At 55.5% G+C, this 25,039-nt stretch overlaps 1 protein-coding gene and 1 long non-coding RNA gene across 2 annotated transcripts; both read right to left on the bottom strand.

Annotated features, from left to right (window-relative positions):
• Window positions 1-1,030: 1,030 nt before the first annotated feature.
• On the bottom strand, window positions 1,031-1,903 carry LOC125091758 (uncharacterized). Its single transcript, XR_007124749.1, has 3 exons — window positions 1,840-1,903; window positions 1,554-1,635; window positions 1,031-1,309 (listed from the first exon to the last, which is right to left on the bottom strand). It is a non-coding gene; the product is annotated as an uncharacterized LOC125091758 (long non-coding RNA).
• A 335-nt stretch (window positions 1,904-2,238) lies between these two features.
• On the bottom strand, window positions 2,239-23,113 carry MED12 (mediator complex subunit 12). Its single transcript, XM_047715702.1, has 42 exons — window positions 22,815-23,113; window positions 22,160-22,264; window positions 21,760-21,951; window positions 21,463-21,622; window positions 20,773-20,954; window positions 20,482-20,592; window positions 20,103-20,357; window positions 19,606-19,752; window positions 19,166-19,265; window positions 18,905-19,041; window positions 18,557-18,688; window positions 18,069-18,195; window positions 17,403-17,632; window positions 16,960-17,040; window positions 16,656-16,826; window positions 16,307-16,451; window positions 16,090-16,140; window positions 15,645-15,763; window positions 15,311-15,454; window positions 14,667-14,830; window positions 14,313-14,444; window positions 13,662-13,889; window positions 13,342-13,486; window positions 13,038-13,158; window positions 12,578-12,679; window positions 12,345-12,470; window positions 11,917-12,092; window positions 11,557-11,736; window positions 10,151-10,222; window positions 9,546-9,679; window positions 9,222-9,383; window positions 8,642-8,753; window positions 8,387-8,476; window positions 7,775-7,884; window positions 7,462-7,597; window positions 7,031-7,192; window positions 5,632-6,006; window positions 5,221-5,371; window positions 4,865-5,067; window positions 4,626-4,703; window positions 4,302-4,519; window positions 2,239-2,476 (listed from the first exon to the last, which is right to left on the bottom strand). The coding sequence occupies exons 1-42, from the start codon at window positions 22,911-22,913 to the stop codon at window positions 2,239-2,241; spliced, it is 6,303 nt and encodes a 2,100-aa protein (XP_047571658.1). The 5' UTR covers window positions 22,914-23,113.
• Between the last annotated feature and the right edge of the window lie 1,926 nt (window positions 23,114-25,039).

A 25,039-nucleotide genomic window follows, 5' to 3' on the forward strand; every position in this document is an offset into this window, starting at 1 on the left:
ATGTTCCTGGTCTTACCAGCACGCTTGACACTTGCCAGTGACCCAGTGCAGCTATGGCTTGGATGTTCCCCTGAAGTTGTCAGATCGTTACCTTCTTCCACCTGGCCCCAGGCTGAGGCTGGTCCTCTTCCAGCCCCAGCTGCGCATACCAGAAGACTCCTTTGTAGTCAACCAGTTGGCCCTCCTGAACAGCCTTAGATCTAACGCCCCAAACTTGAAGGCAAAGGGGCTGTGAATGACCCTACCACAGTTCCCAATGCGACTCTGGGGCAACGGCTTCGAGTATTCTCCACTGCAAGATGGGAGGGAGCAACAGTCATCCTGGGTCACTGCCAAGGTGGGTCATGTGAAAAAAAAAAAAAAAAACAGTTCCAGCAACAGGGCGGAGAGAGAAGAAAGGGGTCCTCCCTCTTACTGGGTGTCTCTTCCCCCTGGAACCATACTGGCTTTCCACCACCACCAGTTCGATGGGGACACTTGCCAATGGCAGGCCTGTTTTTCATCCCAAAAATATGACTCTCAGGGAAAGTTCTCTAAGATGCCGCTTGGTGCATGACACGGAGCACGCGAGGTGGCAAAAAAAGGTAGGCAGTGTCTGTCACAACCTCCATCCTGAAGCCTGTTCAAAACCCAGTGAGCGTGTGGGATGGGTGGCAGAAGAATCAGGTTCTATGGATTTTTTCCCCCTCAAATCCTCCTGTCTCACGGACCCTCCCCAACCCCAGCGGTCTAGCCCTCATGGAGAGAAGCTACAAAGAACCTGCAACGTCTAGCTAAAAAGGTAAGCCGCCCTTAAGAAACTCATGGCCCAAACCTATACAAGATGTTGCCAGGTTGGAGAAGAGAGGACAGTAGCAATCCGACTGTAACTCAGAAACTGAGGGGATGGAAGGTAAAAAGGGGTTGAACTGGAACGGGATGGGACGGGGATGGGACCTGGGATAAAAGGCTCTGACTGGTTGGTTGCTCCAGCCCCCCGCACTCTCCCCAGAACCCACCCTTGCCAGCCATGCAGAAGTCACACACTTCCTTTGCAAAGAAGCTCTGTGTATTGGGTGCAACAGCTCTGGGGTCTCTATATAAATAATATACAAAACCCAACAGCTCAACGCCTCACATTAACAAAAATACTAAAAACTTATTAAAAATGGAGCCTGAGGGAAGAGCCCCAACCACTACTGGTGCTAGCCTGAAAAGGAGACCAGGAATTAAGATGAAGGGGTGGGGCCACATCCAGGGCACAAGCCGTTCTTCTTCCAGGTGGCTCAGTAGCGTCCAAATATGTTGGTACTGGGCTGTGGCTGGGTATCTGTGGAAAACCAGAGATGATCCAGGCTGGGAGACCAAGCAGGGAGGTAGGTATGCAGGGGGAAGGCTATTCAGGTGCCAAGAGAAGGGATCAGAAGGCCAGGCTTCCCCTCCAAGACCTGGGCCTGAGGCAATCACCGGAGCTCGTCCCCGCCCCCACTCCCCACCCCACTATGCAGTCCCTGGGGCTCTCCCCACATGGGGGCGGGGGGGGGGGGTGGTGGTGAGGAGGAAGGCAGGCTTACTGGAGAGCTGTTGTTGGAGCTGCCGGACCAAAGCTGCTGTCTGTTGCTGTTGCTGTGTCTGCTGAAGCCCCTGGCGCTGGAACTGAGGCAGAAACGAGAAGTGGAAGACTGACCTTGAACTTTCTGCCTCGTTCTCCATCCTCATCTCCTGACCCCATTTTCGGGAGCCATGCTTTGCCTTCCACCTTGACCCCCTGCCCCCAAAAAACTGCCCAACCCGGTTCACTGGCTGTGTGCCCAACCTGGGCAACCGTCCCTGAGCCAGGCTCTGTGCTCCAGCAGCTACCTGGGGCTGGGACTGGGGCTGGGGTTGGGGAGGAGCTCCCTGCTGCTGCTGCTGCTGCTGGTGTGCCTGCTGCTGCTGCTGCTGCTGCTGTTGCTGCTGCGGCTGCTGCTGTTGCTGCTGCTGCTGCTGTGATCAAGAGTGCTGGGCCTCAGAAGGGAGGGGACCCCCCTCCACCACCCGCCCCCCCCAACCTCTGTCCCACTGGCACAGACTCCCCAGGGCACTCCCACAGGCCCCCCTGGAAGCCAGCAGGGGGAAGAGGAGGACAGGAACTTCTAGGGCCCCTACTGAGTGCCAGGGGATGCTCCCCGGTGCCAGTGCCACCTCACCCCATCACCCGCATCAGACGCCCAAAGAATGACTGCCCCGCCCCTCCCGGGTCCCCAGACCCCAGAAGGCCTAGGGCTTCACCCGCAGGATCTGCTGCTGCTGCCGGATGTGGTACTGCTGTTGCTGCTGCTGCTGCTGCTGCTGCTGCTGCTGTTGCTGCTGCTGCTGCTGCTGCTGTTGCTGCTGCTGCTGCTGCTGCTGCTCGGGCAGGATGGACGCCGATCGCACACTGGCCTGGACGCCCTGCGCGCCCAGCGGAGTCATGGTACCTATCATGGGGGCCTGCTGCAGGGTCTGGTGGGAAAACCTGCCAAGACCAATGGGCCGAAGGTCAAGGCCCGGTCCCCAGGATGGGGGTGTGGGGTAGGAGGTTGGAAAGTGGGGGTGGGGTGGGGGGGGAGGAGGAGGAGAAGTCCCCATCCCTGACCTGAAGGAAACCTCGACAAGTTGCTTCACTCACTCCTCCTGGCGCTAACCAGAAGGGCCTGTCTCGGTTCTGACAGATTGCTATGTTGAGGAATAAGGGGCAAAGGCATCACCCCATTTCAAGGGCTCATCACCTTCACGGCAAGACATCTCCCAATTCTGTTTTCACCACTTTTCTCTTACAAGAACGAAAATCAGTCTTAGTACAGAACAGGTGTTCTAGAGTGTACCCACTGAGCTGCTTTCTGCTATTGGTGGTAGTGGTCCCCGGGGAACATTTCAGAATCCGAAAGACCACGGAGTTCTCCTGCTCTCGTGCCTTCCCACGTACGCCACAGCAACAGGCTACCTCTCAGCCGGACCCTCGCTCTCAAGTCTTCCGTCTCCTTCCCCACGTGTCCTATCCTTGCATCCCATATTCATCTGTCAACACATTGACTCACAACACGGCCTTTCTGATCAAAAGAGCCCTTTGTGGGACTCTGTCTCAACTCTGCACGGAGCGCTCGAAGCCCTGTATCACCTGCCCGTCCCTGCCTGTCTCCTGCTACTGCCCCGGTGTGAATTTTACACGCTACCCATGCTCTTCTTCCCATCCCCTGCCCCCGTGGCCCCAAGTCACCCTCCTCACTCTGGTCCCATCTTCATTCACACTCTGTCATCTACCTGGACTCCCTTTTCTCATCCTCCACGCCACCAATCTAAATTATAGCTATCCTTCAAAGGCCAACTCAAATCTCACCTCCTTCGTGAAACTTCCTCTAAAGACTCAGGCCCACAACATCATCCCATACCTTTTCTGAATTCCCATTTACTTCACAGCACACCACTGCCTACCTGATCATACCTCTCTCCTCACCGTGACCCTTAAATGCTCTTCTGTGTGAGTCTCCTCTCCCAGACTGGACGAAAAATTCTCTGTGGTGAGGGGCTCTGTATTTTCTTTTCTTTTTTTTTTTTTTTTTAAAGATTTTTATTTATTTGACAGACAGATCACAAGTAGGCAGAGAGGCAGGCAGAGAGAGAGGAGGAGGAGGAGGCAGGCTCCCCGCTGAGCAGAGAGCCCGATGCGAGGCTCGATCCCAGGACCCCGGGATCCTGACCTGAGCCGAAAGCAGAGGCTTTAACCACTGAGCCACCCAGGCGCCCTCTCTATTTTCTAAAACCTTTTCTCACCCTACCCTGTCCTAGCGGAGTGCTGGCCACACAGTGGGCGGCTGACTGATGCTTCTAAGGAGAGGGCTTTCCTCTGCTCCACTCCCTAGTGTCCTAGAGCCCAAGCCACAGAGCCTTAAGACGTGGCTCCCGAGTCCTAAAAGGCCCAACTAGCATTCGGCATGGTAGGACGGCTCAGTGGCTGGTCCGTTCCAGCGTGGAACTGCTCTGCTGCTGGCGGGATGACTCCTTACCACACAGTACATCTAAGAGCCCCAGACCTTTCCTTATCATAGTGGGAGGAGTGACCTTCCCCTCTCAGGGTCTCCAAGAAATGTCAGGCAAGGGGACGGAAGCCTACCGGTCACCGGGTCCCTTCTGGCTCCAGCATTTTGGGGCCAGCTAAGCATTCGTCACATCTCTCAAAGTTCGGACTAGTCCCATCACCTCCTGGCATGGGCTTCCCCCACCCGCCAGATGCGTCCTTGCAGCCCGCTGTGTCTTCACAGCCCCCCCGACCCCCTCCCACACACAGATGCCTTGGGTAGTACCTTTGAGTGGAGGTCAGCCCATGTCCGTAGGTTGGGGCCTGCTGGTGCACATAGCCACTGGGCCGCTGTTGCAGGTGGCGAGTGGGATCTACAAGAGTAGGATTGGTAGAAGGGTGGGTGCTCTGATAAGGCTGGCTGGAGTAGCTGGGGGGCACCATGGTACCTGCGGGGCCTGCGTGTTGCTGCAATCCCACATGAGAAACATAAGGAGTATAGCCCTGGAGAGAAGGAAGAGGAGAGAGGGGGTCAGGGCCAAGGCTGCACAGGGTGGCTGGCCTCAAGCCCCTTCCACCCCACCCCCTTCTCACCCTCTCATGCCCTCACCTGGGAGGTCTGCAAACCGTATGAAGAGCTGGGAGTCATCTGATGGACAGATGACTGTCCCAACATCCCCTGACTCTGCTAGAGGGGAAAAGGGAGACAAACTCAAACTCAGGAAAACACTTCCTGCTGTCTTGGTTCTCCCGCTCTGCCAAGTCCTTGCGAAAATCCCAAGCATCTCCTCAGTCTCATGACCCCCCAAAGCCCCTCTCCCTGACGGCCCTCCCTACTGCCCCTCTCACTATCTTTGCCTGGAGCTGTTGGCGAAGGCGCTGTCCTTGGGGCACCGCGGGCTGCTGCTGTCGGTACACAGAGGTCTTGTACGAGGGTTCAAGTCCCATGACTCCCGTCATGGTTGTGGGCAGCACTCCAGGGTAAGGTGGTCGGGTGGGCAGCTTCTGCATCGGTAACCGCACAGGGCGGTACGGGTCCACGCGAGGGCCGCCTGGAAAGGGGCGAGGGCTGACCTCTCCAGGCTCCCCATTCCCTGAGTTCCCGCTCAGTGTCCCGGTCATGGGCACATCCTCAGGGATGGGACATTGTCCCTCAGGCAGGAGGGATGCCCAGGTAACTCCCTTTCCTAGGGGCCGGCTCTCACCTGCAGGGAGTGGCTGGTTCTGGGTGTACAGGCCTATGGAGCCCTGCCTGTAGCTCAGATGCGATATGGAACCAGGGTTAGTGTGGTGCAAGAGGTCTGGGGGCACTGTCACACCGTAAGGGCCACTCCTTCCTGGGCCCATTCCATAGTCCTGTGTGAAGAGCAGAGGAGGAAGGTGAGTGGACCGTAACTTGGGTGGGGGGGGGCGGGGGAGAGGTGGGACAAGGTGGGGGACCAGGGCTGCAGAGGAGCTAGACCTATGTGACTCATTTTTGTCATTCTAATGGGACCTCTTCCCTACCTCCCCTTCACTCCCCTCAGAAACCAGAAGCTGCACAGAATTATGGGGTGGGGGGCAGAGAGAGAGAGAGAGGCTGTGGGAGCATAATGGGGTGGGGGGGCAGCGCTAACCTCTGTCTTGGCGGGTGGCTGGCTGCGTTTCTTGCCCTTGGTGGATTTCTTCTTGCGTTCCTCAGTACTGGGTGGAGCGGCCCCAGGTTTGTCAGTTTTGGGGGGCTCTGGAGCCTTCTTCTCAGGCTCTAACAGGGTGGGAGCAGGGGGCTCCTCATCTTCTGGGGGCAGCGGGAGCGGCTCCAGGTAATAGGCACGGGGCCGGGGCCGCAGGTGGGTGTGATACAGCAACAAGCGCTGCTGCTCCTCTCCTCGGGCCACACGCCGGTCCACCCGGACTGTTCCAAACCAGCCCCAGGACAGTGGAGCGGACGGCTTCAAGCCCTCAAAAAGATCCCAGGGAGAGATCTTTTGTTTGGTAGAAACCTGTAGACCCTGCTCCAGAAAATGACACACAGTGAGCTGCTGAGATTTGGAAAACAGGAGACAGACCTTGAGAGCTTGTAGGAGAGGGGGAAGGATCTGTTGACAATCAAACGGGAAAAAAAAAAAAAAACCCAAAAAACAAAAAACCAATAACAAACCCAGGCCCGGGTCAGTTCCTGGGAGATGGTGAGAGGGATGGACATGAACACACATGCACACCGACACACGTACATGCTCAGAGCAGACAGAATTCAGAGGGGAGAGGGCGATGGGCAGGGACACACAGATGCTGACATTCAAAGGAAGACACAGCAACAGGAAGGCAGGAAGAGACTGAAAGGCAAAAACAAAGAGACAGAAACAGGAAGAGAGACAAAGATGTGCACAGACAGACACAGAGAAGGGCCAAGGGAGAGAGTCAGGCAGAGATAGAGAGAGAAGACTCAGAAAGACACACAAACGGGCCAGGAAAAGGAGTAAACACAGCGTACATATGACTGGGCTGGAGTCTAGATTTTAGACTCTGCCTTATCTTTTCCCTCCCCCTCTCGGCTCTCCACAGCCATCCAGGTTACTCAACAAACACTGCAGCTGACAGAGACGAGGGGCAGGGAAAGTTGTGCAGAGATGGGGGCGCTGGCACGGGTGAATGCAGGGTAACAGAGATCCAGCAGCTGGCCAGACAGACGGGTGGGGTGCCGGCCAGGGTGGAGGAGGACAGGGTGCTGAGAAATGGGTGGTTTGTTCAAAGGTGGGTGCGGATGGGAGGAGGTGGGTAGAGGTGAAGAGACAGATGAATGAGGATGAGATTCTCAAGATGGGGCGCAGAAATGTAAAAAAAAAAGTTCAGCGATCAGCTCCACACCCCAGAGACAGCTGTTGCCAGCAGAGCCCCATGGACTCCCCCGCCTGGTAAGCCAGTCTTAGCGACAAGGTTCATGCAGGGAGAGCTCTTGCCCAGAGGAGGGAAACGCTGGGTGTGGGGGGATCAGTGCTGTAATAGGAAAAGGGATGGGAGGAAAAGGGGACATGCCTCCTTCTTGAAGATGGAATCGAAGCCTGCAATCTTGTTGCCCTTGGTGTCGATGAGGGAGCCCTGTGGCTCACAGGTGATGACATCTCGGGTCGGCTTGGGCAGTGGCAGCAGCTGGAGAACTTTTTCCAGACTGTCTGACTGGCGCTCCCCCAGTTCTTTCTGCAGGCACAGAAAGACAGGCAAGAGTTCAAGGACACAGCAAAGGAGTGATGGGAAGTCTCAAGGGACAGCAGAGAACCAGGCATGACGACGATGACACTCGGTAAACCCTCGCTGTACAGATAACAAGAAGTGGACGGGGAGGTGGAGGGGAGGCGGCTCTGGCCTGAATGAAGTCGAACGGCGTGCACAAGGTCAGGGGAGAGGGAGCCCAGGGGCCAATCCCCATCCCCCGCCACCAGAGCCGTGCCCTCGCTTCCTCTGCTCACCCGTAGCTTCTTCACCAGGTTCATGTAGGCACGTTTATTCTCCTCCATGCTGCCCTGAGAGATGCTAGACATGTCTGCGGCCAGGGTCCCGTTGATGAGCACACTCAGCATGTCCAGCACGGTGGTGAAGAGCTCGCTGTAATGAGAAGACCGGGAGAGAACCGGAGAGGAAAGAGGCTAGGCCAGACAGTGGCTCCGGGGTGGGAGCCAAGTAGGGAGAGCTGCGCCAGCCGCAGGGTGTCCTGTACCTGGCGTGGGGGAAGGGACTACCTCCCAGGCGCAAGACTGAGGGCAGAGGGTGGGGATACTTTACTTGTTGGACTGCATGTCCACGGTGCCGCTGATGATGATCTCCAAGAGGAGCATGGCCCACTCGGTGGTCTGCTGGGTGCTGCGCTGCACCGTGTCAAACATGCCCCCCACCTGCCAGGGCCACAACGAGCCTGTCAGATGGCTCAGAGGCCGAGGCTGGCATTTCGGGAAAGCTCACAGCAGAACCCAGCCTGGCTGCCACTTCGCCCACCTCCCACCACGTGCCAGTCGGACCCGGGATCTGCTATGTGAGTCCAGGCCAATGACTACATTCTTGGCTCCTCTGGGCCTTGGGTTCCTGACTTAGGAACCCATGGGAGCTGGACTAAGGGATGTCCAGGATTCCACTCAACATTCCACGGTGGGTTTCCAGGGTCCCGGCCAGAATCTAGGGTACTGAGGCAGGGTCTCTGCAAGGATCCAGACCTTCAACCACTTTAGGTCCCACGTCTTGAGGAGGGCCAGATCAGTACTCAAAAACCCGGTGGAAATTGGGCCCTCCATCTCAGCACCCTCCGCCCGCACCCCTGGCCAGCACTGGAGTTGGGAGGCATCTCTATGGAGCGGTTCTAGTCCCACCCACATCTCTTTTCTCCCCGGACACCCCCCTCACCAGGTTGAGCCGCAGCTTGAGAGCCTCGTGCATGAGCTGCTTTGGTTTGCAATCATCTAAGTACTGGTTGTCCCGCCAGTTATTCACAATCTGAGACAGAAACAAGCGTGACGACCAGCTCGCGGCATCTTCTCATTTCCATCCCCAAACACTCAAGGCGTTGACCGTTAAGTACTGGAGGTTCTGGGGACATGGTGGCCTCGGGGGCACCCGTTTCTGCCCTCCGGCCCAGCTCAGTGGCCCAGGGGCCTGTACCTGGTGCACCTGGCTGTAGAGGGAGGTGAGAAGGCCCTCACGCTGCTCATCCTGCCCTTTCAGACACGTCAGCACCAAGGATAAGAATGGCTGCTGGCTCAACAGGGACATGCTAAGGAAGGGAGGAAAAGGAAAAGAACAAGGACAGGACCATGAAATGTGAATTAGGTAGCTGCCCATCTCATCATTCCAAGCCCCAGACTCTACTCTCGCAAGATCTAGCCTCTTGGGGTGCCTGTGGGGGCACGGTCAGGTTAAGCGTCTGCCTTCAGCTGAGGTCATGATTCCGGGGTCCTGGGATCAAGCCCCGCATGGAGCTCCCTGCTCAGCGGGGAGCCTGCTTCTCCCTCTCCTCCCCCACCTTGTGCTCTCTCTCGCTATCTCTGTCTTTCTCTCTCAAATAAATAAAATTAATCAAAAAAGATCTAGCCTCTTGCTCAACTGTGCCCACTCTTACCCTCCAATTTTCCACTTTCCTGTGATTTCTCATCCCCACCCGTGTCCCAACTTTTCTTCTTCCCTGGCCCTGCCTCCTCTCCTTTCTACCCCTCAATCCTGGTCCCCTCCACAGCCACTTTACCTCTTCTGCTTTTGTCGGTCACGTTCTTTGCGGGAAGAGGAACCCAGGTGCTGACCCTTCTCCAGTTCCTCCCCAGCCGCCTTTAACACATGCCCCTGGACTGAGGTGGGCAGTTTAGCAATGAGGGGGGCCACCAGCCACACACCAGAGCGCTCTAGAGAGCTGGAGGACAGACAAAGCACACAGTGTCCCAAAGGAGCCAGGCCAGGGTGGAAGCACCCCTTCTCCCCTCACCTGATGGACAGACCTAGAACCTCTGTGAGACTGAAATCATGTACGCTAGCAGAACAACTCATAAGGGGTCTGAACACACTTCTCCCCAACCTGAGCACTGGCTTGGTCTTGCTGCTGCTAGGCATGTTGCTGGCAGTGCTTCCAGAAGAAGACCCCGTCTCTGCCGACTGCTGGAAAACCTCGATTGTGGCCTTGGCGATGTTCTCTAAGAGGGAGTTCATCTCCTGGGGCAGGGGGATGAAAGGCACATGGGGTACTAACTAGGTAACTGGGGATGAAGGAAAACAGATGGTAGGAGATGTAGGAAAAAAGACGGAGAAAGGCATCTTTCTGGAGGGTAATGAGAGGGTAATGAGAATGGGGAAAGACAACTCTGCCGGGAGCTGTGCCCTCCAGCACCTCCCCATTTCTCCAATTCCCCACTATCTTCTCCTTGAACACCTCCTCACCATCATGACCACAGAAACAGCCTCTGCCACCACCGCCACCAACCTTCCCCCACGGCGCAGAGCCCCAGCTCTCCCAGCCCACCTCCCTATTCCTCAGCCCCAGGCGTCTGCCATCTTCCCGTCCTCTCTTCTCTCTCAGGCCAAGAACCCGAGGGCAGGACGTGGGTTCTTCTGTGGTGACCCACCCTCGTGAGGCGTGTGGAGCTGGAAGCGGGCACGGGAAAGAGAGGGCCGGGCACCACTCACATTGTTAGGGGTCTGCTTGATCATGAGCTGCAGCTCCAAAGATGACTGGCGCATGGTCCACTGGTCCAAGTTCTGTGACAGAGATACCGCTCCCAAGCTCATCATCAATATGTCCCTCGGCCCCAGCCACTCACCACCCCAAGACCAGTTCCTGACCTCTTGCAACCTTGAAACACATAAGCCTACAGGTCTGAAAGGAACCTCCGTGTCCCTCTCCTTAGGAAAGCCTCCACCGACACGACCCAAAAGGGCTGAAAATCCACCCTATTTTGAAAGCGGTTCAGGGAATGCCTGGGTGGCTCAGTTGGTTAAGTGGCTGCCTTTGGCTCAGGTCATGATCCCAGCATCCTGGGATTGAGTCCCACATCAGGCTCCTTGCTCGGCAGGGAGCCTGCTTCACCCTCTGCCTCTGCCTGCCACTCTGTCTGCCTATGCTCACTCTCTCGCGCGCGCTCTCTCTCTCTCTGACAAATAAATAAATAAAATCTTTAAAAAAAAAAATAAAAGTGGTTCAGGAAAACTTCACCTTTCCCTGGTCTCCTGTTCCACGGCCTCACATTCCTTTGCAGAGTTGAGTTCTCCCTGACGCTTACCCTAAATCCTTGATGTTAAAGTCAAAGCCTGCTTCTCCTATTTTAAACCAGCTGCTCAAAGTCCTTTCCAAACCTGAAGGCTACTACTTCGAGTTAATCTCTCTGTGACATTATCTCCTCTAGGCTGAGAAGACCTCATTCCTGTAGCTCTTCTAGATGGCTCTCTTTCTCCACCCTCCCTCCAGTTACCCTAATGTCTGAAGCAGCGTGGCCAAGTGGGGATGGAGTGGGGGATGCGGGGGGGGGGGGAGCGTAGCACAGGCCCACCTGGGTTCACATGCTGACTCTTAAGCTTACTAGCTGTGTGACCTTGGGCAAGTCACTTAGGCTCTTCAAGCCTGGGAGTCCTCGTTGGTCAAACACAGACACCCCTACCTCCTTTACGGGGTTGGACAGACTAAATAGGCGGACAAACACAGAGTGCTATGCACAACACTCAGCACAAAGCGGACGCTCTATAACTGGGAGCTATTGGGTACTCCCGCCATTGGGGACTGAGCAGGGAGCAAATGCCCAACAAGCAAGGCCCAGAACTAGGCTTCCCAGATGTTGGGCCTTGCACTGCTGAGCTGCAGTTCCACTCCTGACAGCCGCACCCTCAGCCACTGGCTGACTCTAGGGTCTTGACCATGTTGGCATGACTTCTAAACCCACGTCCGAGCTGTTTCCCTCACCACCTTTCGCCCGCATCCTTGTCCGTCTTCCTCCTTGACCATCCTCCTCTCCTTCTCTCAGGGTTCATATGGTTTCACCCTGGGCCTTGGGGCCCCCCTGGCCCCTGGTTCCTCCAAGACCCCCATCACTTTGGCCTACCTGGAGAATGCGCTTAATGCGCTGCCGCTGGGGGTTCTCCCCGTCCTCATTGTCCAGCAGGCGGTACGGGTAGCAGATGAGCTGCATGAGGCGCTGGGCCTGGGCACTGCTCAGCACAGGGTCTTGCAGGTCGTTGCTGTCCTCACACAGCGATTTAAGGCAACGCTCTCCTACCCATTCCTGAGGAAGCTGGTCATCAGGGCACTGGGGCAACCAGTGAGTGGGGTGAGGGATAAGGGGGACGGGCTGGGGGTTGACGAAGACCATGATGTATAGGGGAAAGGTGGCGTGATCACGGCTGAAAACAGGACTATGCTCTAGAAAGGCACCGAGGAGGCCTGGGGGGAAGGTGAGACTGACCTGTTGGCAGATGCTGCGCAGCACGTACTTGGCATAGACGTCCAGACTGGCTGTCTCCACAGAGATGTTGCGGCCACCCTGCCTCCGACCGCCACTGCCACCTCCTCCCTCCTCCTCTGGAAGTTCTTCTGTTCCTCCTGTCACAGTGAAGCCCGAACCCTTCAGTTCCGCATCCCCTGTGGTTCATGGGTGGCAGATAGGGAAGGGCAGAGTGAGATCTGAACACAGTGGAGAAACCCAGCCCGGACCCACAGAGGCAGCAACTCCCCAAATCCGGCCCTAGGGGACAGAAATACACTTCCCTCCCGCCTCTCCTCCCCAGAGGTCCTAGAGACCACCTTCAGGAGGGAGAAAGACTGTCCTCTGTAGCTCGGCTGGTACTCCACCCCACACACACTTCTGGCACTGCTCCCTTCCTATCCCCATACCAAGTACAAACACAGCCTTGAGAACAGCAAACACAGCTCCATCCACTATGCGGTTCTGGGAGGCAGCCAGCAGGTGGCGGTCACAGGAGGAACGGATTCCTACTGTAGGCTTGTCTGGGGAGGGAGCTGAAGTCAGGGGAAGCAAAAGTAGAAACGGGGCGGGGGGGGGGGGGGGCGGTGGCAGTGGCAGCCACATTTTCTACTGCCGGCTGGCCCAGATCAGGGTCACTTACTTCCGTCAGACTGGCAAGGATTGAGTTGTGGCGTCTTGAAAAGGTGGAGGAGGATGCGGCAGGTAAGCCGGGCCCCCGGCTCAGAGTCCTGTTCACTGCAAGCTTAAAAAAGAAAAAAATATTGGACAGGGCGAAGGGACACGGTGTTGGCAAAGGGCTGCAAGGGAAGGCAAAGTCAGGCAAAAGGAGATATGACAAGATAATGCCCAAGGAGAGGTGGGGCAACCAACTGTCTTACAGTGTGAGGGGAGTCCCTTGGAGGGTCAAAACACGGAAAGATCGAAAGATTGGGGCCACCAATGGCAGGTTAGAATGAGGCCGCTCCCAGACCGAGGCACACCACCAGACCGGCCTCTGGTGGTACTGGGGAGCCTCACACTGAACAGTGAGTGTGTGGCCATCGAGTGTCTAGTCAAACTTAAGGTCCAGAAATTCTAGGGGTTATGGATTGGCAGTTCACCAGCATTAAGGAGCGAAGGGATGGCAGCACAGCGAATCAGATCCTCAAGGAGCAGACACTGCCGAGCGATGAGGATGGCAACAAAAGTAGCCAAGGAGTCATGAAAAGACAGGTCACTGACCTGGAGGAAAAAGCAGCCAAGATATCCCACCTCAGTGCGCAGAGAGGCTGCCAACTCAAAGCTGTCGGCCTCCGCTCTATGGGCCTCTGTCCCTCTGCAACCTCGACGACCGGGACCAACCCCCTCCCTACCAAGCCCTGGGAACCGTCCCATGCCCCACCGGGACCCCAGCCCAAGTCTCACATCTACGTTGCAAAGAAGGTCATTGAAACCACAAGTGCCATTGTTAGAGGAGCAGCACAAGGCCTTCAGGACCCCTAGCCATTCGGCACTCAGTGACTTGCAATAGCCTGTCAGCTCTGCACACAGGATTGCGATGTCATTCACCCTGGGGAGAAGTACAAACGCCCTCAGGAAAAACCTTGTTCCACAAAACCTCAGACTCATTAACTTTTCATCTCCACCCCAGCAGTAACCAAGTTTGCCGTACCTCCCGGGCATCTCATCCCTCCCAAACTCAGGCAGGAGCGTGGTGCCCGTTCCCCACTCAGTACGCCCCATACCTATCGGGATCATGGTGCCCCACACAGACGTGCATAAGGGCATTGCAGACAAAGCTGTAGCGGTTAGCAGGGTTCTCACTAAGACTCTTGCCTAGCCCCGTGTAGGTGAAGGTGTGAGCTGCAGGGTTCTCCAGAGTGTCAATCATGAACTCGGGTGCCCAGCGCATGTTGGATTCTGAGGGCTCCACATTGCAGTAGATGGTGTTTTTCACCTTGGAGCAGAAGTCGCTGCAGGGGTGGGAGAAGAGACACAGCAGTGTCGGGGATGATCTGGCAAGGCAGAGGGATGGTTGGGAAGGGGGAGAGGAGGGGAAAACAGGGAGGCACTGGGGACCCTGAGGCAAGCAAAAGGTAGATGGGACCAAGCCGAGTAGGCGGGACAGGGACCCAGTGAGAACAAGGTACGGGAGGCCTCTCGAAGCTGGGAGGAGGAGTGTGGGCCCCTTGGAGATGGGCTGGGGGCCAGGCTGATAAGGAAAAGAAGGAGGCAGGCCTACTCTCCAGAACCAAGAACACATGAAGGACAGAGTTCCCAGATGGCCAGACAGAGACAGCGGGGTCCTAGGCTGTGCCCTGTTCCTGAGTTGAGCGGTAATGGGAAGGAGATGGGCCAAGGTCCCACTCTCTACCCTCACCTCCCACCTCTCTTACCTGAAAAGCTCCCCAAATTTGCTCTTTAAATGGCTACAGGAGGTGTACAGATCATAGAGATAAGCAAGGATACAGCGTTCCGCCGAGGAGCCATCTGACCGGTTCATCCCATGCTTCACTACGCCACACAGCCTGTCACAAGGGTGCAAGGTTGAGATGGTCCGTCAGCCATGTGCACAGCCAAGGCATGAAGGTCCCCGGACACAGGCTCATGGCTCTTGGTACTAGTCTCCCCTGCCTGCCCAAATGGCAGGGGCTTGGCCATGGCGAGAGCCCCATGTCCTTCAAGGGCCCGCTTCCACTGGCGCTCGCCAGAGCCCCGAGCCACCCAGTTATTCTGCGGCCCCCACTTACCCCTCGAAGACCTGGGCCATCTGGTCCTGGTTGAGGATGAGGCAGGCGTGGTAGTGCCGCAGGACGGCCACGATGCACAGGCACAGGCTGGTAGTGTAGCTGCCCACCAGATCTGAGGACTTGAGGAGCAGCTCGGCCTCAACTACGCTTAGTTCATTCAGGAGCTGGCAGAGCAAGTGTGTGTGTGTTCGGGGGCGGTGAGAGATGAGAAGAGGCCCCTGTGTGCCATATAACCTCCCTTCCCATGAGGCAACTGCCCAGACAGGCCTGAGCCCCTTCCCACTACAGCCGCCTCAATCTAGAAGGACCCTGTTGCCATACGCCACTGTCCTTTATTCTATTAACGCCACAAGCCACATCGACAATCTAACCCGTCTCTAGGATACAGTTTTATGAACTCCACCGCAGGAGGACAGTCCGTACCCAATGCTCTCATCTATCTCTTGGGCCTCCCTGTGGAGCACGTGAGCTGCTAGTCTGGGCCTTCTTAGCTCATGTTCCACCTGACCCTCCAGCCCCCACCGGGCTGGCTTTCCTGCCCATCCCAAGTAGCCCAGGACACAGGCTTGAGGCCCAACTCTCGACCTCGGGACCCCATACAGCACAAACACCTTCTTCCACCCTTATCTCCCCAACTTCCCCACCTGAATGGCAAAGTCGATAAGGCCACTGATGCTGAGTGAATATTCCATGAGGTCGAAGATGAACTGCACATGCTGCACCAGAGGCAAATGGTATGACATGCCAAGGGCAAAGCTTGTGATCTGTTCCAGAACATTCCGGGAGACCTAATAAGGGCAGTGGGAGTGAGACGGGAGTGGAGAGATGCAGAAAGAACCAGGGAAGCAAGAAAAGGAAGATGGCAGACAGGGATGAGACCAGGAGGCTTAGCCTGCCTAGCGGGGAGAGAAGGAGGAGGAAAGGAAAACAGGGCAGGCTGGCAGAATGTTGGGAAAAGGGCAGGACCTAGGCCCACACCTGAGCTGTGACCTGGTGCTGGTCATAATGTGAAAGATGCTGGAACTTAGCAAAGATATCTTCAGCAGTGGGGAAGGCTTCAGGCCGGTTGCGTCGTCGCTTCTGCCCATCCTCCCCACCTGAGGGGACAGTGGAAAGGGAGCAGTCGGATGGCGAAGAGAACTAGTTGACTGGGGGTCGGGAGGGGGGTATGGAGAGAAGGCTATGGGTGGGGGGCGGAGAGGGACCAGGGTAGGAAGGCAGGGAGGAAGGGTGGGAGGGAGAAGGGGAGAAGGGAAGGGAGGGTTGAGGAGGGGGTGGGGGAGGGATGAAGGGAAGGGGTCAGTGAAGCAAAGGTTTGGAGGACCACAGACTACGTGGACCTCGGAGGCATACATACAGGGAGGTGCTAGGTTGGGGGAGGGGAGGGGGAAGGGCGGGCAGTATGGGGCTTACTGTGAGGTACCTAAGAATGTCAGGTCTCCAGGATTCAGAGGCACAATAGGAGCAAGCTGGTCTGCAGAGGGGGGGAATGAGGGGGGAAGTTTCAAAAGGACTAGAGCTCTCAGGAGACTCCAAGAGACAGGACATGGGGACATGACTGGGGGTTCCCTGTGCTGGGGAAGGGGACACTGACTAGGGCACTCCTAGGGGGAGATCTGTTTCAGGAGCCTCAAACCCACCAGTTTCCGCTGTCCCCTTGCGGTTCAGAACCTTCAGGATATCCTTGGTAATTTTCTTGATGGCATGGCGGGCATCATCTCGCTGCTTTCCCACCCCAAACAGTACGACCAACCGCTGATTGCACTCATGGCTGCATGATTCCTCCTGCATGCCAGCAGCACCATCAGACGCTGGCATGGGTCTCACTCCCTCCTCCTCTCAAAAGCATGCTCCATGACCCTCAGCATCCCAGAGCTCAGGCCCTTCCCAGCATACCACACCCACAAGCACAGCTCCAACCCCACAGCACAGTCCTTGGACAGAAATCTCAGCTCAAAACCGAGGTCTCAAGGAGCTGGGGGACAGTACCTGGGGGATAGGAAAGTGTGTGGCATACTGCACGTGCCGCGGCTGATCATAAAGAACCCCAAGGGTCCCTTCTATCTTCTCCTTGGGAGGGGGCTTCACTTCCTTCTCAACATCTGGTTTCTCAGGGGATGGACTGCCCTTCCCCTCACAGGGCATGGTAGGGGAGAACAACTAAGAAAAGGCGAAAGGGCAGAACATTTAGAGGGTGAAAAGGGGGCCAGGGGCATAAAGAAATTCCCCAGAGAGGCAAAACAGGAGGGCCTTGGGAGCTGGATTCTTTCTTCCACACTGGGATCAAACTTACTGAGAAATCAGGCTTCTCCATGTCCTCGAAGAGCACGCTGGAACTAGGGTCAATGTCCATAGACTCCGAGAGCCCTGGGTCCTAAGGGCACAGAATATAAGCCAAGTCGCTTTAGCCCCAGGGAGCTGCTCCCCACCACCTAGAAAGGTGGACGGCGAAGTCAGAGGGAGGAGACCGTATTGGGAAAAACACTGGATCTGGAGTCGAGCTTTAAATAGTCACATACCCACCTTGTGCCTCATTCCCTTCAGCTTCAAGGAGGGGGATCCGAGCCCCTCATCCCATTGTGAGGAGCAAATGCCAACAAGGGATGTGAGAGGGCTGGGCCAGCCCCGAAGCGCCAAGCCCATACCATCCCCTTATCGGATACCTGGAGGACTCTGAGAGCCAGGAGTCTGGGAATGTCTGAAGGAGGTAGCGAGGGCAAGATGAGGCCTGCTCACCTCAAGTTTGCTACTGCTGCTGCCCTCAGCCTCCTTGCGCTCCGAGTCATCAGCAGGGTCGTCAAAGGGAGATGGGGGCCGGGGGCCAGGGGCTCCAAAGGCGAGGTCCCCTCGGGAGATGAGGGTGCAAGTGTACATGTTGTGGGAGAAAACATCATGTCGGATCAGTTCACAGAACAACAGGACTAGGTTAAAGAACTCCACTCGCTCACTCTCACTTCGGGGGTCTGCTGCATGGAGGGAATGAGAAAAGAGGGTTTAAGAGAGCACGGGACACAGGCAGCAAGGGAGAGCAGCACACCTGAGGCACAGTGCTCCTAGAGTACCTGAGGTGGGCAAGAAGAGGAACGACCCCCCAACCCCAAACCCGAGGGACAGAGTACAGTCAGTTCACCCCCCTCCTGCCCCACACCCCTTCTCGGAAAGGAAGAGAGCATCCTTGCTGCTATTTATGTGTGAGAACGCTTCTGGCGTGGGTTCTTCTCCTTATTCCTTTATTCTGTTCAACCGTAAGATGATCAGAGGCTGGAATTATACCCCAAACTCAGTCTGCATAGAGCCCAAGACAGAAATAGACACCAGAAAGCCCTTCACTAAGCTTCCCAGGGACAGTGGCGTGTAACCGAGTCTCGGTGGAGAGAGGCGGAGGGTGGCAGGGGTCCATACTCAGCATGGGAGCCTGGGTATCCAGAAACTGCAGGAGGACATCCTGGAAAATGGGAGCACTAGGAGCAGAAAGGGAGCCAGAGGCAATGGAACCCTTCTCATCTGCGGCTTCTGATTCTCCACAGCGCTACAAGACGAGAGAAGAAACCCCAGCATCGGTCTGGGCCGGCTTCTTCACCTCTCCACGCATGATGCTTCACCTGCCGCCTGCTTCGTCTCCACCGCCAAGCCCTTCGCTTCCATCCCCACTTTGACCTCCATTTTCTTTACCGCCTCCCAATTGAAGCCCTGCCTGCCTCCCTAACTCCAATACCGATACACTCCTTCCTACTGTTGCCTTAGGTCCTCAACTTTCCCTTTAGGGTCCATACCCCTTCTGTATTCTCATAACTTGAACTTGGGGTCCACTACTCAGCTCCATCCTTCTCCAACCCCAGCCACCACTGCCCCACTGGCCAACCACATTCTCTTATCTCTGCCCCCCTGACCTCAGCCTCAATCTCAGCCTGTCTCTTCTCCAGCAGCTTGGCCACCACCATAGCGCGATGCCGACCCGAACGCTTGCAGCTCACTGCCCATTCACACAGTAGTGACACCACAGCATCATCATCCGAGGAGATCTGGAGACCCAAGGAAGACGGGGGTGAGCAGGATAAGGTTGGGCATAAAGTACCGCTCTGCTTTCTTCAAGACCGGGCCCCATCTTAAAACAGCCCAGGCCCAGGAAGATTGTCTCTTCACACATCCCCAGTGTCCATGCCTCGCCATGCTTTCCCTTCAGGTGTACTGTTGCTCTTGCCACGTTTTTGGCTCCTTCTGTTCCCCTTCTTGCTTACCTCGTGCCCGTCCTTGCTAGGGCCCAATCCAAAGATCCGGTTACAAAGGGAGTCGAGAGAGTTGCTGAAGTCAGAGCGCTCAAAACTGTGGCTGTCCAACACTTCCAAAGTATGGAGCACCCGTCCAATGGTGAAGCCTTGGGAAGAAAAGTGGGAAAGGGGACTTAACAGGAAGCCCAGTGCGTTCTGACTTGCAGATTGCTAGGTCCTTACCATCCCTTCTTCAAACACCCTTCTTACTCTCTGTCCTCTGGCACCCACCTGCAGTAGCTTCCTGGCACTTATCAAAAGACCAGCGAACCTCAACTGCCTGTCCTCGCTCCTTGATCTGCTGCTCAATCTCGCGTAACTTTGCACGGACCTGCGGTACGGGAAAAGGGGGAGTGCTTTAATTAAGGATAACCAAGGCATACAGAAGGCCAGGGCTTAGGCACAAAGGACTGTACCAGACCCCAAGTCACTATTTCCTTTTTTTCTTTTTGAAAAGAGAGGCAGAGAGAGAGGGAGAAGCAGACTCCTTGCTGAGCAGAAACTCAGGCACGGGGCCAGATCCAGGAACCCTGGGGTCACAACCCGAGCCTAAGGCAGACATGTAACTGACTGAGCCACCCAGGCGCCCCTCTAAGTCGCTATTTCTGAAAAAGCAGTCCAGCTTCCCATCTCAATCCAGGGGCACCAGGCTGGCTCCTCGTGGGACTTACCTGCTGAGTAAAGGCACTGTTGCCCTCTGGCATGGGCAGGTTGGAGGGGGCAATAGGCAGGTGGTCGAGTGGTGAGCCAGTCTTAATGCGGCTATCGGTCAGTGAGTAGTGCCAAACCAGGGCGCTGGGACAGCACAGGAGGATGGTCTGCCACACAGGAACAGCTGGGTCAGGCTCTGTTCCCATGGCTCCCTCTCTAGAACCCCACTGTAAGACCCCAGCCTGAGCTTTTTGGTCCAACGTCATTCTGAGTCCCTGGCATAGCACCACTCCATCTCTGAGCTCTGAGCCTCTCCCCTCATCCCCTCCTTTTGCTCTGGCCCTACTCAAGTCCTGGAAAGAAACTAATGCCCCAGGAGCGAGAAGCAACAATCTCTAAGCAAATACTCAGTGCCTGCTCCCACCTCCCACTGAGAATCACCCCCATTCTCCAGGACGGGCATCCAAGCCTTCTCTGGATGCTTCTTAATGCTTCCCTGGGCCCAGCCAGTACCCACCTGAAGGATACAGCTGAGGCCAAAAACCAGGGGCCGGTGCTGAGGGCACATCAGCAGGTCACTAAAGGGTGTAGAGGTTGTGCTGCTGGTTGGGGGCTGAGGAGCCGGGGTGGTAGGGAGTGTGCTTGTCGACTGAGCGGACATAACATGAGATGAGTGACTGCTCACGCCATCCAGTTGCAAAGCCAGTCTCCGGGTACAGAAGTAGGCAAGGCGGCGGGAGAGGTATGCAGACTGAACGAATTCCCCTGAGTACTGTGAAGACATGCCCATCAAGACCCCCAGTTCTCCCCACTGGACATGGCATCCACGTCTTCTTTCTCCTCTGATCCTCCCTAGACCCCCCCACCATTCACCCCCCACAAACCCCAGGCCTTACTCGCAGCAGCAGGGGCAGCAGCAGTTTAAGCAACTCGTCCTCTCCAGGGCGGATTTTCTCGAAACACTCAAGGACCCAGGTCAGGAACTCATGTCTATCCAGCATTCCATCCTATGGGTCCAAGGAGGTGGGAAGAGTATTAGTTTCCTTGGGGACTATTAGCAATAAGGTAAATCAAAGGAGGAAGAGAAACACAGCTGGAGCAAGCTGGCAGGTGGATTCTGTCCCATACTGGAGGAATGTGAGACCAGGCACCACCTGGGTGTCACATCCCATGGCCCTTCTTCCTACCTGAAACATGAACATGGCCAGCTTTTCGTTGTAGTCCCACTGCCGGATTGCCACCTCTACGTCATGGGGCAAGGGCCCTATGGTGGAACCACAGCCCCCGCTGCCTGCGGGCCCTGGCCGGTAGTATTCAGCCATCTTTTGCAGCTGCTCCCATAAGTATTTGGTGATGATCTGAGTCCATTCTAGGGGAAAGGTGGGGAAAGGGCTATTTTACACCATCCCTCGGCTTAGAACATCTTCTGTCCCCCGCCCCCCCCATGCCTACACCCCCCCATCACCATCCTTCTAAATCCTATTCATGCTCTCAGGCTCTGGTCCAATGTCACCTGCCCATGGCCTTCCCAGGTGTCCCCAAATAATTCTGTCTGCTCAAGTCTTTCACCATCTCTTCTGAGAGACACACACATACGCGTACACATACTTTCTCTAATTACGTGATTTGTACATATGCCTTAGCATCCCTACTGGATTATAAGCATCCTAAGGGCGGGAATAAGGGACCAGTCACCTTGACAGCCCCGCACATGCACACAGTAGATACTCAAGACACGCAATGTTTGCCAATGGAGTGAATGCAAGGTATAAGCAGAAGCAAGGAACACAGACAAGGAAGGAGAATAAGTCCAAGGGTCTCTGTATCACTCCTTGATGCAATCAGTGCTGGGACCCCTGGTATCAGGAGTTACTCACCCATGAAGGGGTCAATGACATGTCTCTTCTTCACCTTGGTCTCACTGATTGCTGCATAGTAGGCACAGGTCATCTTAATGAGCCAGGCGGCCCGCATCACAGGCACTGTGTATTTGGCTAAGTACCCAAACACTTCTTCCTTTTTACTGAAGATGGGGACCTGTACAGACATCACAAATAGTGAGACTTCTACCACTGCCACGAGCTGGCACCCATGTAGCTTCATCCAGGGATAGCAGAGTACTTCATACCCACGTTCCCCCACCTTGGCCTGGAGACCAGGAAGCAGCACCTCACCTTTTTGGCTAGTTGCGTGAGTGGCTTGGTGCCAGCCAGGTCAGTGAACCAGGTGTTAATGGCACTCTGGGATCGGGCAGTCACCAGCCAGAAGTTGTCCTTCTGGTTCACTTGGGGCTTCCTGCGACCGGTGTCAGGGAGGGTGTTACAACGTAACTTCTCCGCAATAATGCTGCTGAAGTTGGAACTGATCTGAGGGAAGAGAACTATACACCTCAGGATGGGAAGAAGAGGCAGAGAGGTGGTCGTGCCTCTGAAGGGCTAATACCAGTGTGGCAGCACTGGGTTATGAAGGAAAACTCAAGCCATTCAGGTTGTCCCTTTAGGTCTTCCCAACCCAGGGCCTTTGCTCCCTCTCAGTCTTCCAGCCTTTTCCTTCAGCCTGGCAGGGTTGTCTCACCTTGGCAGGATTGAAGTTGACATTCTTGGCACTGCCATGTTCATCCCCGGAGACAGCAGGCTGGTTATTGAAACCTTGTTTTACATTCAAGGCCGTCAGTTCATCCTGAGGCAGGAAAACGACATTTCAGCTCCCCCCCCCCCCATCCCGGGGTGGTGGTGGTGGGAGAGGAGGGCAGAAGAGAAGGGAACAACGCGGGGGGAGGGGAATGGGGGGGCAGGTAGGAGGAAGATTCTGAGTAGAACAGATTGTTATTTAAAGCTAGGCCCTTATATTCATTTGGACCCCACCCTCACCCCCACAGTCACTAAGATTTCCAGCCACCCAGAGCTCATTCAACATCACTCTTCCTTGCAAGCTCACAAGCAGCCGCAGCTCACCAAGCTGCCTCAGACAACTTTCTGAGGTGTGTGTGTGCGTGTGTGTGGAGAGGGGCGCCTCCAGCGTGGCCCCTACATCATTCCCTATTTACACCCGGGAAGCCCCCTCCCCCCAGGTCCCACTCTCCCACACCAGCCCACTTTATTCTTGCCCCTTTTGGGACTTTGGCTCCTACCAAACCGCCCCGCCCCCCCCCTCACCAAACCATCAGTGCTTCCTCGTCTGCGGATCGCTTGCCTCAGGCCCCTTGAGAGCCCCGATTTTTTGAACGCACCTCCTTCTGTTTGGGATCTTGAGGGTACACATCAGGAGGGCCCAGCCGCGGCCGCTTCAGGGGCCGGTGTTCGTAGCTCAAGATCCCGAAGGCCGCCATCTTGCCCAGCCCGTAGCGCCAGAGGCGCCAGCCGGGGCCGGCTGACGGGGGAGGGGGAGAGGGAACCGACAAGGGGGGTGGCGGTTGCGAGGACGGCAGCCGAGAGACAACAGGGGGCACGTTAGAAACTCTCGATCGTTGCCGGAAACTACCGAGGGGAACCGAGGGACGCCGGGAACCGTCGGACAATACCGACCGCAGCAGGGGCGGGGCCGAGCCCGGCGTGGGGCGGAGCTCCGCGGCCGCCGAGCGTTAGGGCCCGCGCGGCTTCTGAAGATCGATTTCGCTTGCCAAGTGTCTGCGAAACGTCCTCGAGCGGTCTGGTGTGGCCAGGGGATGGGTGCGGGGTGCGACCCCGCGAGGCGGGAGGTAGCCGCGGCGCCGAGCACTAAGCTGAAACTGGGTCCCCAGTCGCTGGCTCGGTTCTTAGGCTGGAATCGGGGCTCAAGGGTATTTGCCTCGGTTAGGTACTCTGCCTTTTACAAACTGCTTCTTTCTTTCTGAATTTCTGCATCTGAAAAATGGGTGTACTGTCACCTCCTTCAAAGGGCTATTGTGAAGATTAGAAACGGTCTGCATAAGAAAGCACCCATTAAACCCCTGAAAGGCCAGCCCTAATAAACCCTGAAGGTCTTTACGGTCTGGCGCGAAGGTTCGTAACCTTTTTTCCATTCACAGCCCCTTTAAGATGCTGATAGGCGTTATGGGCCTTCCCGGGAAAGTTACCGAGGCAAACAAAATGTTACATACTTTCCAGGGAAATTCTTAGAGCCCCTAAAGGTCAACAGTGTATCCCCTAAGTGTCCATGAACTCCCGCTTGGAAAGAGGCACCTAAGTGTCAGATGCTTTCCAGACATCACCTCCTTTAACCTGCAAACAGCCCCGTGAGTTAGAGATTATAATCGTCTCCATTTTGTGAATGAGGAAGCTGATTTTCAAAGAGTGGAAGTTCACTTGCCCCATGTCATTCAGGTACTGAGAAACAGAGCTGAGGCCAAGATTTTTTTCTGGACTCAAGGGCCAGTACACTTTCTGTGATGCCATTGCTCTTCAGAGAAATTTCTCTAATTTCTCCTTAGAGAAAAGATGGAGTGCTGTAATAAAAGTTAACAGATAATGATAAATTAAAAACTAATCAAATTAGCAAATGGCAAAAATAACACTGACAAAATGCTATTGAATCACAGTGGGAAGACAGATTAATTCTGATTGGGGAGAGGAAAACATATTGGAGAAGGTAACATTTGAGCCAACCCTAAGGAACTGTAACCCACAGAACATTAGGGCGGGTTAGAACATAAGCACAGTGCCTGGCACATATTTAAAACTCAGTAAATGTTTGCCGAATAAACAATTTTTACAAAGTGTCTCCAATCGGCTCTGTGTTTGGGGAAAGATGAATAAGACTAAGAATGGGTTAGAGACCAGGGACCTTTAGAAAGGAAGGCGGGGGGGGGGGGGGCGCCTGGGTGGCTCAGTAGGTTAAGCGTCTGCCTTCGGCTCAGGTCATGATCTCAGGGTCCTGGGATCGATCCCTGAGTCGGGCTCACTGCTCAGCAGGCAAGTCTTCTCCTTCTCCCTCTGTCCCTTCCTCCTCTCCCCGCCCACACTCTTGCTCTCCCTCTCTCTCAATAAATAAATAAAATATAAGAAAGAAAGACTGGCCAGGGGATGCCTGGATGGCTCAGTCAGTTAAGCATCTTACTCTTGATTTTGGCTTAGGTCAGGATCTCAGGATCGTGAAAAAATTCTCTCTCTGCTCCCCGTCTCTCAAGGAAAGACAGAAAAAAAGAAAGGCCAGTTAGTGGGTTCAAGAAATAATCATGACTAGAGGGAATGAAAGGCTGATTTAGCACAGTGGCTGTGCTGGTGGAAAGGAGGACACTGCTGAGAGAAACACCACAGACTAGAACTGATTGGAATCTCAGGAATGAGAGAGAGGGAGAAATTGATGAGGACTTTGAGGTTTCAAGTCTGGGTGACCAAAAGGGTGATGACACATTAACTGAGATAGGGAACACAGGAAGAGAAGCAGATTTAGGGGAAGATGAGGAGTATGAAGCCAGTATGGTTGTTCCTCCATTTCCAGAATCTACTTCTAAGTCAGAGCTCCTCACCAGTCTCA

This window comes from Lutra lutra, chromosome X (genome assembly GCF_902655055.1).
Source record: "Lutra lutra chromosome X, mLutLut1.2, whole genome shotgun sequence".
Lineage (NCBI taxonomy): Eukaryota > Metazoa > Chordata > Mammalia > Carnivora > Mustelidae > Lutra > Lutra lutra.

Coding starts and splice junctions, on each gene's coding strand:
- MED12 (XM_047715702.1), bottom strand. CDS start 22,913: ATGGCGGCCTTCGGGATCTTGAGCTACGAACACCGGCCCCTGAAGCGG. Junction 19,266..19,605: donor ACAGTGCCTTTACTCAGCAG/GTAAGTCCCACG, acceptor CCCGTACCGCAG/GTCCGTGCAAAGTTACGCGA. Junction 15,764..16,089: donor TGGAGACCTGACATTCTTAG/GTACCTCACAGT, acceptor CTGTCCCCTCAG/GTGGGGAGGATGGGCAGAAG.